Genomic DNA, 14,240 nt, shown 5'->3' with positions numbered 1-14,240 from the left:
AACACAACAGAATTTCTCCTCAGCCAGAGTTGTCGTGCAATCACTACCATAAGTTGCAATTGATCCTCATCCAACCTCTCCATCAGGTGTGCCACAATGTCGATGAACTCATCTTCATTGCTAGAACATTTACTGATTTTGGGAGAGCATTCAGTCCACACATCATTAGCCGATGGACAACTCCAAAGAATATGGCCAACCGTTTCAGTTGTCAACCCACAAATCAGGCACAACGGGTCTTGGACTATTTTGTGCTTACACAATCTCTCCTTTGTAGGCAGAATGTTGTTACATGCTTGCCACAGAAAGGTCTTAACCACACTTGCTCCCTTTATCTTCCATAGCCCTTTCCACAAACCCTTGAGCATATTATCTTTTGAGCAGCACCCTTCTTCCCTTCGCCCGATTTCTTTGGCTAGATGATAAGCACTTCTCACTGTGGGATTGGAAACTGGGCTGGACGTGCCCCTCTAGTATGAAGCCATCGGTCTTCCCAAATCCGGATAGATTCTCCATTACCAACTCGCCATATCAATCCTTCCTTGAGTAAGTCTTTGGCTTTCCATATGCTCCTCCACGCGTAGGAGGGTTTTCTCCCCAAATTTGCTTCCAAAAACGTCCCTTGTGGGTAATATTTTTCTCGGAAAATGGTGGCAGCTAGAGTGTCCGGGTTCATTATCAATCTCCACCCTTGTTTGGCTAGGAGTGCTAGGTTGAACATTTCAAGGTCACGGAATCCCAAACCTCCACTCTCCTTTGCCATTCCCATTTTGTGCCAGTTCATCCATGCAATCCGTGAGTCATTCTCCTTATACCCCCACCAAAATTTTGACATCATGGAATTAATATCATTACACAACGTTTTTGGCAATAGAAAAACACTCATTGTATAGGTTGGGATCGCCTGCACCACCGCCTTCAATAAAACTTCCTTCCCTGCTTGTGAGAGAAATTTCTCCTTCCACCCATTGATACGTTCCCAAATTTTTCCTGTAATATTTGTGAAAGCACTCACCTTGGATTTACCAATTATTGCCGGTAAGCCCAAGTATTTCTCATACCTGGTCGTAGAGGCTATCCCAGCTGCATTAAGAATAACCGTTTTGGCTTCCGTCTTGGTATTCTTGCTAAAGAAAATGGAAGTCTTATTTCGGTTTAGTTGCTGGCCCGATGCTTTCTCATACACCTCCAAAACTTCTTGAATACGGTCCCACTCCAGAATGCTAGCCCTACAAAAAAGCAAACTATCATCCGCAAACAGAAGATGATTTAACTTCGTGCCTCCTCTGGTAATTGGAACTCCTGTGATCCTTCCCTCCCTTTCTGCCTTATTCAGTAAGGTGCTAAGTCCCTCCGCACATAAAATAAAGAGATAAGGAGATATTGGGTCCCCTTGTCGTATCCCTCGTGTAGGCACAATTTTCCCATATGGTTGACCATTAATGAGAATAGAATATGTGACTGTACGAACACATGTCATCACTTTCTCCACCCATCTGGCTGCCCCCAATCCAACCATGATAGCCTCCAAAAACGCCAACTCGACCCGATCATAGGCCTTGCTCATATCTAACTTTAGAGCCATATATCCTTGCCGTCCCGTCATCCTAGCATCCATTGTATGGAGAGCTTCAAACGCCACCAAGATATTGTCTGTTATCAGTCGGCCCGGTATAAAGGCACTTTGATTGGGAGAAATAATCTGGGGCAAAACCTTTTTCATCCTGTTAGCTAAAACTTTCACAATCAATTTATAAATGACATTATATAAACTGATTGGCCTATACTCAGTAAGCCGCGTGGGAGCTTTAACCTTCGGAATTAAAGTAATAAAAGTCTCGTTGATAGTGGGATCAAAATTTCCATTATTCAAAAAATCAAGCACAACCAGACATACCTCCTTGTTAATCGTGGCCCAGGAATGTTGATAACTCACTGCCAACATGCCATCGGGACCGGGGGACTTTAAAGGATGCATCTGATTAAGGGCCCCTTCCACTTCGCTACAGGTAAACGGCCTAAGGAGATTATGATTCATCTCCTCTGTAACTCTTCTCTCCATACCTGTCAAGCACTCATGTACACCCTGGACTGCCCCAGTTGAGAATAAATGTTGATAAAACTCTATGAAGGCCTTGCTAATGTCTTCTATGTTTTTCCACCCATTCCCCTCTTCATCTACGATTTTACCAATATGGTTGATTTTCCGCCGCTGGCTTGCCCAAGCATGAAAAAATGGGGTATTGCGGTCTCCCTTTTGATACCAATTCTGTTTTGCCCGTTGCTTCCCCCGCGTATCATCTTACTCCAACAAAACATCAATTTCATGTCTAAATGATTTTTAATTTTCATGTTTTTATTTCCTTTTACTAGAGTCTAAATAAGAAACAAATTATTTCTATAATTTTTTAGTTCTTTTATTATTTTAATATTGAAGTAAGGGAAAATAATTTTTTTTTAATATTTTAATGCAAAAATAAAAAATAAAAAAATTTTGCACTGGCCTGCTTGACACGCCGCGTGATCTTTTACTTCACCCGTCAAATACTCATATTCTCAGTTCACATGAGCAAGGAGACGCCATTGATTCTGACGCGACTGAGTGAGAATTAGAGATTAGAGATACCCGAAATGCTGAGAAGAAACCCCACCAAGATCCAACTCCAAGTCGAAGACAAAGACGAACTCGAGGAAGCCCGTAAACACACGGCCGCCAACGCCACCACCACAACAAACGCTACCACCACCGCTACTCTCCTCCACCAAATCGATCGCCGCCCCAAAGACCCATCCATCGCCCACCGCCTTGGCCTTTCCTCCCAATAAAAGACCTCAAATCCTCCCTACATATATATAGATACCCCTATAAATAAATATTCTTCTTCTTCTTCTTCCTTTTTTTTCTCTAGCTTCTTGGGAATCAAAGAAGCGACTCATCATGGAGGTGGAGGTTAAACTGCGGCTTCCTGACGCGGAGGCCCACCGTCGCGTCACCGATGTTCTGGCCCCATTCCACGTCAGCACCCACCGCCAGGAGAATTGCTTCTTCGACGGCTCGGCCGGCGAGATCTCGGCGAGCCGAGCCACCCTCCGCCTCAGATTCTACGACAACAACCAGCGCTGCGTCGTGACTCTCAAGGCCAAGGCGGTGCTCGTTGACGGTGTGAGCCGCGTGGAGGAGGACGAGGAGGAACTGGAGCCGCCGATCGGACGCGACTGCGTGGCGGAGCCGGGGAGGCTGAAGGACGTGGAATCGAGGGTTTTGGGGAGGGCGAGGGAGGAGTTTAGGCCACTAGGGTTTGTGGGGCTGGGAGGGTTTGAAAATGTGAGGCGAGTGTACGAGTGGAAGGGGCTGAAACTGGAGTTGGACGAGACTGATTTTGGGTTTGGGACTTTGTATGAGATTGAATGTGAGAGCGCTAATCCCGAGGACGCCAAGCAACTGCTAGAGGAGTTTCTTAAGGGCAACGGCATCCCCTATTCCTACTCGGAGAAATCCAAATTCGCCATTTTCCGCTCCGGAAAGCTGCCGTAGTGAGTACTTTTCTTTTTTATTATCTTTTGTTAATTTGCTGTCTGTTTGGATGGTATTGGATGTGAAATTGAATGTGCGATTGACAATATTTGTGTTCCTGCTGAATATATTTGTGGGCATTCGTTTATTGTCTTCTGAGCCTGCCGAATAACAGCTGGTCTAGTCTTTACTGTTATGTGATATTCGTTTGAAACCTTGAATGCTGTGATTGTCATCTTTCATGATTGGTATCTATTTGATGTTGTCGATATTTAACTTTTTATCTATGACTATGTTTTTGAAGCTCTCATATTTGGTCTTGTGACCCATTATCCTTGATCTGTTTGTTCGCTGAACCTAATTATTCCACCTTTAGTTCTACATGGGCTTTGTTCCAAAGTTATTAGCTGCTTTTGTCAATTGATTCTCATTTGCAGTTGTAATCCAATTTGATGTTATTTGTTTTGCAATGGATTATGTTGTAATATACAAGCAGAGCCAACATTCCTATTTTGTGAATACGACGTGATACAGTAATCTATAAGTTACATTTATGTTCTTAGAGCTTGTTTGTGAATCCATTCAAATTCTAGTTTTAATAGCCTTTAAGGCCTTGCAGACTTGCTTGGTTATAGTTTTGGAGTTCACAAGTGTATTCTATTCTTGTAACCGAGCCTGCATCAGCTTATCAAGAGTTAGGCAACAACTATTCAATGTTTTCAACTGCTTTAGTTTTTCAGCCTTCATTTTTCACTTTTTTGTATGCATTTCTCTCTTTTGTCATCCCTTGACAAATGCTTGACAGACTATCTCGTCATATTCCTGGTTATCTAATCTTTCCTACAGAACAGTAATGAGAAACCCTACTCTGTATTAAATGTTTATCTTAATGAACAAACTCATTTTATTTTTGTTATATTTATTTCTATGCATCTGTTCTAATTGAAATGGTAATGACAAGGATTGCAGTGATTGCTTGTTTTGTACTTTTGTTCACCTATGGGGAAAGAGAAGGCTAATTGACTTGACATTAATGTTGTAATACCCCAAAAAGTTAGTCCCATCTTGAGACAAAGAAGATGAATTACCCACATGAAGTGAGTTAAGTTATAAAGGAGTTCATGGGTGCTAAATCTTAGATTAATTCTTTATTAGGTGAGACCAAGCTTTATAAGTGATTTTAAGAAGCTCCAATGACAACTTGACTATTTTTTTTTTTTTTTTTTTTTGGAGTGACAGCATAGATGTAGCTTGTACTTTCTCTGAGTCGTGATAAATATACCATCTCTAAATGATGATCAATTACCGTGAATCCGAAAGGGTGGAAACTAGGGGTGAAAGTGCAGATGCTGATAATTGCTCTATTGATGCATCTCTCTAATTTAATAGCTCCTTCAATTAATCTCACCCATCTGTAAATCTTACTTTTTGAAATGTTGATTGGCTTTACCGAGATTATTTATCCATTTATTTTGCAGGTTATCCTGGACAATGATTATCGGACGCCATTGATGTGAAAGGTGTCCTGTCATGGTGTTGACGCAAAGGTTATAGTCAGATTCCCTTATCATCTTACTACCAAATGTGGTGTCCCTCCCGTATAAACCTCTTAAGTTTGCAAGAAGGCCATTTTTTTTTCTTATGTCAAACTACTACTATCTTATAAACCTCTTGAGCAAATTTACCAACTTTCTTTGTTTGATTGAGTGTTTTCTTTTACCCTATATTTTTGGTTGTGATAGGATTCGTTTATCCATACCAATCAATGCTCCATCTGTCTGATCATGTGTTTGTTTCTTTGTTAGATTGTGAGGCAATGTCAAAATTTCACAAATCCACAAAAACCAATGCACCTTGAAATGTAAAAGGAAAAAGGATGAAATAGAAGTGAATTTGCTAAACTATCACTTCAGTAAGGTTAAGTTACAATAAATGATTTTTATCCACATTGTAAGATTGAATACCTGCGTGTTTACCCTTACTCCTACAATCCATATGCTTGGCCGACCATCTACCAAAAATCCCTGGCCATACTTCTCCCTGAAAGCTTGAGGCACGGGCTGCAGGCAAAGGATTGTTTTCAGCTGTAGAAAAGATATCTACACTTCCTGAAACACTTAACTCGTTTATTGAGATGACAATTTGTGTTTACGTGTCTAGTTTGTCGTATCAAGGCATTGGTATTAGATTATATAAGTCAATCTTAATCTGACTTAATTAAACGAGTTAAATTTTTCAATTCTGACATTTTATTTTTATATTTGATTCGTGTTAGGTTCGTAGGTCATGTCAAAAATTACTAGTCATTATGTCGCTTGTCATGTCAAGACATGTATATAACTATATTAATCAACCTTAACCCTACTCATTTAATTAAACAGGTCATATTTTTAAACCCTAACCCTTTAATTTCGTATTAAGTTTACAATTCGTGTCAAAACTTGTTAGCCAATTTAAGGGAGAATTCTTATTTATTTTATAAAAAGTGTTTTTGGGCATAGTTTTTGTTTTTGTTTTTTCCTTTTCCTTAAGGTGTTTTTGAAGATAGCAAGCATCTACTTATTTTGATACTGACTTATTTATACACGTAGCATCACCTAACAACAAACCCACCATAAAATGACTCATCTCCTTAACTTGAAATTGAGAGAATTTTATTAGCTTGACAACGTCGAGTTGTGCTCTGCTGAAGTTCTGTGAAGTGAAAAAATCGCAAACTCTATTTGCCTAGTTTGATCAAGATTACAAATCTAGTAATAATTCGAAATACTAATGCATACAGAGGCTCCAAGTCAACCACTAGTCACTAATTTTTCAACTGAAAAGATACTAAACAGGTTCGCTGGTTAGATCCTTCCTGAAAAGAAAATGCATCAGTTTTCTCCTCACAATGCAGAGCAGATTTACTGAGCACCATTCTATCCAGCAAACAAAATCCAGTAGCAATATGATATTTACTCATCCAGAATAGAACACCCAGATGAAAATTCCAATCACTAATTGTACATGAATAGACATTAATTCCACAAGAGGGAACAATGCTTATAACACTAATACTAATACTAATAATAATAATAACAATCAACAACATAATCAAGACCACAACAGATGTCCACTAAGAATCTAGACTTGGTAAATCCTACCCTACGCACTAGGCAGACTGACTAGCTGAATTTTTCCCTCCATACTCCAAACTTCTCACTAGAATGAGAAAGCAAAAATATCTCACTTCCTCTTCTTTGTAGGTGGCTGGGGAACCTCTTCTTCCTCCTCTTCTTCTTCCTCTTCCTCCCCATCCTCATCGTCGTCTTCATCATCACCATCATCATCATCATCCTCATCTTCATCCTCATCATCACTACCTCCAGCACCATTTGCCACAGGATCATCCTCAGGATCTCCTTCTTCCTCTCCTTCACCTGAGAAGTCCTCATCACCGGCATCATCCTCCGGATCATTAGCATCATCATCATCTTCATCATCCTCGTCATCCTCTGTATCACTGGCATCTTTGTTCTCCAGATCAGGACGTTGCCTTTTGTGAAGTTCTTCTAAAGGAAACCTGCAGAAAGAAGTAACACCCACAAAGTCGATTGAACTTTCCCACAAAAGCCAATATTACAAGTACATGAGGCAAAGAAGACCAACATTACCTTCCATCCATTGGAGTCAATTTTGGTGATGCACCGAGTGATCCTGTCTGAAAAACCTTAACTAGCGTTGGTGAGACAGCCCATACAAGGATGCATATAAAACAAACAAACAAACAAATACCACCAGATTTCGTTCATATCATCCACCAGAGAGCTTACCTATAGAACAAGGGCTTTTACATGTATTCAAAAAAAAAAAAAAAAATTGATGAATTTAAAAAAATAATAATAATAAGGAGGCAGCTGACTCCCTAACAAAACATCAAGGAGACCGCTGCGAGAACAGCTGACAGACCAACAACAGACAAAAGAAACAAAAACAACACCCTACATAGGAAACCCCAGAAAGCAAGCAAATACAAGAGCACTACCAAAAATCAACTAACCGAAGGTCAAGATGGTATACGATGTGCTCATTTTGCAAACAGAAATCATAGAGATAGATGCTCATTTGTTATCTTAGAAGCTTAAAGGGTGATAAAAAATTCGTTTAATGTTTTGTACAGAAAAAAAAAAATGCATGAATTTCCCTTAGTAGCCATAACACCTGGTGCAACGCCCAATAAAAATTAATCGTCCAACTCTTAGACCAGCACTTTTCTTCTGATGTCCTTCCTATTTGTTGCTGAGAGATATAAGATCACGACATTTTAATTTTTGTCCATTTAATGAACAAGTGGCAACACCACATCAATGTGATACTTAATATATCTTAAGGTACACAGCATATATAGAAAAGACTAAGCCAACCCCAAGGGGGTTGGGCTCAAGTGGTGAAAGCATTGAACTTTGGTAGCATAATCATTAGGTTTAAGGTTCAAATCCCCTTGTGTGCAAACTACTCCTTGGGGCCACACCCCTATGAAAGCAAAATTTAACTGATTTGTGTAGAGAGGGTGCGTTACACGGGTCCGGGATTTATCCTTCAAGAGGGAGTACACGAAGTGGTACTTCCTTGGAAGGTTTCCCGTCAAAAAAAAAAAAAAAAAAAAAAAAGAAGAAAGAAAAAGAAAGAACTAATCCAACTGAGGAGGAATGTTAAAATCAGGAAAGAGAAGTGTTGATCAAAGAATAAAGTACTCTATGCTATAAACCCAACTAAAAACAAAAGACGGTAGGGCCTATAAAGCAATAACACAAGCAAACTGTAACCACCAGCATACATTTTAAAAGCAGAATGGTTCAATGTGCTTGCGAGGAATAAGATTATACAAATGCAGGATAGTATATGTATATAATTCTCCCTTAGCCAAAAAGAAACCTAATGCATTAAATAAAATGCCATGTTATATGCAGAAAACCAAGCACAAAGATGCACAAAACCCCCAAACTCCAACACCTTTTAAGTTCAGGATTCAGATCACAAACAATTCAGGTAGTTCCACTAAAGCCAGAACAAAATAAAAATTAAAAACATGAAAGCTAGAATTTCTCAACAAACCCTTGTTCAGTTGTTGTCAAGCAATAATTAGGGAAAAAGAGCAGAACATAAAGAGCTGTGCCCTGACATTCAATCAAAACAACCTCACTAACTAAAGCACATCCTTTTGTTACCAAAAACACCCAATGCACAAAGCTATACGCAGCCCACAAGAACTAGAACTAGAATTACAAGGAGTGTTTGCTCTCCTCACATACAAAAGAAAAAAGAATAAATAAATAAAGGGGAAACCTTAATATGACAGCAAAATCCTTAAGTTTAAAGGGCAAATTAGCCCCAAAATATATAAATTATTCATGAAACCCTAAAAGCAGAACAAATCAAGAAATTTTCAACCCCATATGCAATAATAATCTATCTTAAGAAGAGATTTTTTTTTTAAAAAAAAAAAAAAAGAAAAAAAAAAGAAAAAGAAAAAAGATCAATATATCTGGAAAAATTATGTTGAGAAAAGCTATACCGCCATGAGAAGGCAAGCAAGAGACTTTGCAGCAGCAAGAACAGTCTCCACCACCATAGTTTCCACAACAGAGCACACCCACATGGTTCTCTCCACAGAGCTCCGGCCCACCATCTCCATTGCCCCCAATATCACGCTAAAAAAATACCCCAAAAAATCAGAGAAAACAAAATTGCAGAGAGTGAGAGAGAGAGAGAGAGAGAGAGAGAGTGTGTGTGAGAGAGAGAAAGAGAGAATACGTCTGAAAAGGCTTAGAGACAGTGAGCGATTGGTCTCTGGGATTGTATTTGGTCCGGTTAGGGTAAACCCCAGGGTTTGGTCCGGTTAGGGTTTTTGAAAATTGTGAGTAACAAATATTTTATTCCAAAAAAAAGTAAATCTTTTCTTCCACGAAACTATAAGAAATTTTATTGGACCTTTTTGCGTGAGGAGGAGTTAAAGTAGCTAAAATTGGTGTGTCTATAGTAAACTTTTTCTTTCGAGCTTATTTCGTAAATTCAAAATATAAGTTTAAATAAGCTAGTGAAGTACTTTTGCATGCGTCATTTCAGTCATTAGTTTTGGTGTAAAATGGTTCTTTTTTTTTTTTTTAAAAAAAAGAATATTTTTAATAAAATATTTGAAAAAAATCTTTTGCGTGGTATGAAAAATGAGAGATGGCGAAAAATCGATTGGCAACCCCTGGAAAAGTGGTTTGACGGAAGACCCCCGGCGACCCGGTGATTTGTGAAGGTAAAACTTAACTCGAAAAATAGTTTATGAAATTTAAAAACCAAAATAATTTTATGAAACTAAATAATTTTTTTGGTTAGACCAAAATTATTTTTCGGTTTGACTATTATTTTCAATCCCATCCAACAATAAAAAAATGAGGGATGATAGAGACACAACGTTGACTCAACTTTTCTCTTACGTGGTCATTTAAAATTTTTTCTTTTTTTAAAAAATGAAGTAATAACATCCTGATGTGGTTTTTTTTTTATTTAGTATTTTTTTTTAAAAAAAAAAATGTTATTTTTCTTCAGAAAAATGGTCCTTTTTTTTTTTTTAAAAAAAAAAATACCAAATAAAAAAAGGGCCACATAGCATATTATCATGTTTTTTTTTTTTTTTTTTTTGATGAATAAGGAATTTCATTCAAGAACAACCAATCCAAACTACAAAGATATTCCAATTACAAGCCTTCTCAAAAGGCCAAAAACTTAGCCACGCAGGGCTTCACACTTACTCCAAGCAAGCCAAATGCAAACAACAAACAAAATGGCAAAACCAGCACTACCAAAAGAAAATCCAAAGCAGGGCTGCTCTACAAAGAATCAACAAACAGAAACCAAATCTGCAGAAAACCACGCAGGGTCTAAAATCAAAAAAAACTAAGCAAACAACTTCAAAGACACTACTCAACACCAATAGCAATACTAAAAACCTCTCCAAAAGAGACCAGCCTTCAAGAAGAAGAGCAAGGCAGAAAAATAGAATATCAAGCCTGCACAGAAACTATAACAGCAAGTCAGCATGCAGATTCCACAAAGAAGCTAAATCCAGGTTCTCTCTAGTTCTTGGGAACTTTCCCTTCCCAGCAATTCTTGACCTCACCTCCCAAATTATCTTCTTCAAAAGCTGCTCCTCAGTGTTAGGTTGACCAGAATGCATTAGCTCATTCCTAGTGCACCATAAATTGTAGATGACAGAGCCTAGAACCAATCTGCAAAGAAAACCTTTAAGAGTCTTATTCATCCACTCTTGAATTCCTTTCTGCAGAAACTCATCCCAAATAACTGGAACATTGTCCACTCCACATCGAGCCATACAAAATTTCCAGATTCTATAGCTAAAACTGCATTCAAAGAACAAATGCCCCCTACTTCAACTTGATTATGACAAAACAGACACTTAATATCACCTTGAAACCCCCATTTAAGCAACCTTTCACCTGTTACAAGTCTATCTTGTATAGCAAGCCACAAAATGAAAGCATGCTTGGGAATGGCATATGAGAACCAAACCAATTTCCACCAGACAATTTCCTCTTTCTTCTCTCTCAGCAATTCCCAAGTTTCTGAACTAACAAATGTTCCCTTCCTAGATGCAGTCCACACAGGCTTATCATAAGGAGCAAACCTAATCTCAGGAAGCCTAGCTTGGATTTCAACCAGAGCATCAGATCTGGCTGGTCTCCAATGCCATTCTCCATTAAGAATTACAGAAGAGAGTTTGGCCTCCACATTGCTTCTGGCATCATAAACAGCCCTATGCCCATAAACCTCATACAGAATACCTGAAGGATGCCATGAATCCAACCAAAGGTGAATATTCTCCCCATTTCCAACTTCAAACTTCAAAATCCTTTTAGCTATACTCCTCAACTTCAAAATCTTTCTCCAACTCCAAGAACAGGTTTGAGGAAAGCCAACACTCCAGAAACTCCTCCCTTTCAACAAATTTTCTCTCACCCAGGCCACCCAAATAGAACCTGATCTAGCAAAAAGACTCCATACATGTCTTAGCATAGCAGATTGGTTCCAAATCTCCAACTGTTTCAAGCCCAAACCTCCTTCCTTCTTAGGGTAACACAGCTCTTGCCAAGAAACCTTAGCCTTTGCAGCCCCTTCACTCTTCCCATTCCACAAAAACCTATTAAATTTTTGTTCAATAGCCTTAATGACCTTCTTAGGCAAAATAAAGATACTAGTCCAATAAACTTGCAAACTGTAAAGCACAGAAGATAATAATTGGAGCCTCCCTGCATAAGATAAGTGCTTAGAAAGCCATGAGTCAATGCGCCCGGCAATCCTATCCAACAAAGCCCCACAATCAGCTGCAGAAAGTCTAGTAGAAATGTGGGGTACCTAACAGGAAGATGGCCCTCATTCATTCCCAACTCTCCTAACAACACATGCTTCACTCTATCTGAAATCCCAGAGCAAAAGAAAGATTTCTTAGAGGGATTTGCTTTCAAACCAGAGAGTTCTTCAAATTCAAGTAAAGCAGCTTTAACAATAGTAATAGCATTCAAATTTGCTACAGAAAAAATAAGAAGATCATCTGCAAAACATAAGTGAGTAAGTTTCAACTTCACACACTTGGGATGAAACTGAAAACCTGATCCAACCCCAGTATGCTCAGCCATAATCCTTGAAAACACCTCCATGGCTAAAACAAACAAGTAAGGAGACAAAGGATCCCCCTGCCTAAGCCCCTTCCTGCCTTCAAATAGCCAACCAACGTGCCATTTAAACAAATGGAAAACCTAGGAGAGGTGATACACTCCTTAATCCAACTTAAAAACTTCAAAGGAAACCCAAAGCAATGAAGACAATGTAACATGAAGTTCCAATTGACAGAGTCATATGCCTTCATAAGATCAATTTTCAAAGTACACCGAGGATCCCCTTTACCCTTGTGATAATTTTTCACAATCTCCTGAGCCAATAAGACATTTTCTGAAATGCTTCTTGAAGGAATGAAAGCTGATTGATTCAGGCTAACCAAATCACTCAACAAAGGGAGCATCCTATTAGAAATGATTTTAGTGATGCACTTATAAATCACATTACAACAAGCTATAGGTTTGAAATCCCCCATAGTAGATGGATTCACCTTCTTAGGTACCAAAGTTAAAATGGTAGCATTTACCTCCTTAAGCAACCTGCCACAAGCAAAAAACCCTTTAATAGCTGCCACCACCCCTTCTCCAACAATAGACCAAGAGGCCTTAAAGAATTCTGTAGAGAACCCATCAGGACCAGGGGCCTTGTTGGCTGGCATGTGGAATAAAGTTTCCTTTATTTCTTCTGCAGTAACCTCCTTCTCCAAAATAGTAGCCTTATCACTAGGAATGGCAGTAGGGATAAGCTGTCTAATCCTAGCTGCTTTCTCATCAGTGAATTGCAACTGATCTGACCCTAACAACTTCTTATAAAACTGGATAGCCACCTGCTTGATCTGCTCCACATCCTCCACTCTATTACCCTGCTCATCCCACAAATGAGTGACAGTGTTCTTAGCATTCTGAACCTTAAAAGACCGATGAAAGAAACTGTTATTCTGATCTCCTAGCTGCAGCCACTTATTTCTAGCTTTTTGCTTTAACAAAGACTCCTCAGCTTTTGTAAGAGAAACATAAGCATGGAGACATTCTCTCTCTTTAAGCAAGCAATCAGCTCTCCCAAAATTAGCAATGACATCCTTTTGAGCCATATCTAAGTTCTCACGAGCCTCCATAACTTTCTGTTTTAGATTCCCAAAGCAAGACAAGTTCTGAACTTTGAGAACAGCTTTCACAGATTTGAGCTTAGCATACAGTTTATACATAGAGACCCCATCCACCTGAATATTCCAACCCTCCAAAACCCATTTCAAAAAATCTTGATGCTCCAGCCAAAAATTGAAAAACTTAAAAGGCTTTGGACCAAAACTCTGCATTATCCTTTCCCCTCATGAACTACGACTCGATCATATATCCCTTATCGACTACCAACTTTACATTATGACCCCATTAAATTACCCTTTCATTACCAAAACCCTCATTCCGTCAATCAAGGTCGTTAAGTCGGACGGTCAACCCATCACATGCACGTTACATGCCGTGAATGTGTATGCATTTTTTTTTGGTGTAATTATTATTTCCCCCATGAACTATCACTCGATTATCATATATGCCCATCAATTGCCAACTTTACGCGCACGTGATGGGTTGACCGTCAGACTTAATGACCTTGACTGACGGAAGGGGGGTTTTGGTAACGAAAAAATAGTTTGATGGGGTCGTAATGTAAAGTTGGTAGTTGATGGGGGTATATGGTAATCAAGTGGTAGTTCATGGGGGAAAAGAATAATTATCTTTTTTTTTTTTTTTTTTAACATAAATTTAAGGATTTCATTGATTAAAGATAACAAGCATAAAGCTCTTACAACACAAAGCATAAGCTCTGCAAAATCATTGCCACATACTATGAGGTTACAAAGTCATAGATACAAACAAATTATTACAATCACGTGTTATCTATGACTTCAAGAGCAGATTTGCTTCGAGCAAACTAGATCTAAGACATGGGTAGTCAAATTTCTTGACAAAATTTATTTAAACTAGCCGTGAGATATAACCCCTCACACCGAAATATCCAAGCCGTGAGAAATAACCCTTCACACTTAATTATTCTTCCTTGCTCA

General features: G+C 38.8%; 3 protein-coding genes across 3 annotated transcripts; 1 reads left to right on the top strand and 2 right to left on the bottom strand.

Moving 5' to 3' along the window:
• The first annotated feature begins 2,542 nt into the window (after nt 1–2,542).
• Nucleotides 2,543–5,214, top strand: LOC132165688 (triphosphate tunnel metalloenzyme 3-like). The gene is made up of 2 exons (XM_059576348.1): nt 2,543–3,534; nt 4,993–5,214. Coding segments are annotated over exons 1-2 (597 nt in total). The 5' UTR covers nt 2,543–2,938; the 3' UTR covers nt 4,994–5,214.
• A 1,086-nt stretch (nt 5,215–6,300) lies between these two features.
• Nucleotides 6,301–9,424, bottom strand: LOC132165644 (uncharacterized). Its single transcript, XM_059576290.1, has 4 exons — nt 9,308–9,424; nt 9,069–9,204; nt 7,168–7,214; nt 6,301–7,076 (listed from the first exon to the last, which is right to left on the bottom strand). Exons 2-4 carry the CDS (start codon nt 9,186–9,188, stop codon nt 6,740–6,742), a joined length of 504 nt encoding a protein of 167 aa, XP_059432273.1. The 5' UTR covers nt 9,189–9,204; nt 9,308–9,424; the 3' UTR covers nt 6,301–6,739.
• Nucleotides 9,425–10,565: 1,141 nt separating this feature from the next.
• On the bottom strand, nt 10,566–13,493 carry LOC132165122 (uncharacterized). The gene is made up of 5 exons (XM_059575619.1): nt 12,386–13,493; nt 12,171–12,275; nt 11,918–12,089; nt 10,995–11,861; nt 10,566–10,905 (listed from the first exon to the last, which is right to left on the bottom strand). The coding sequence occupies exons 1-5, from the start codon at nt 13,491–13,493 to the stop codon at nt 10,566–10,568; spliced, it is 2,592 nt and encodes an 863-aa protein (XP_059431602.1).
• Between the last annotated feature and the right edge of the window lie 747 nt (nt 13,494–14,240).

This window comes from Corylus avellana, chromosome ca11, assembly GCF_901000735.1.
Source record: "Corylus avellana chromosome ca11, CavTom2PMs-1.0".
NCBI classification, from domain to species: domain Eukaryota; kingdom Viridiplantae; phylum Streptophyta; class Magnoliopsida; order Fagales; family Betulaceae; genus Corylus; species Corylus avellana.
Note: the sequence above shows the minus strand (reverse complement) of the source record. Positions and strands in the feature narration are given on the sequence as shown.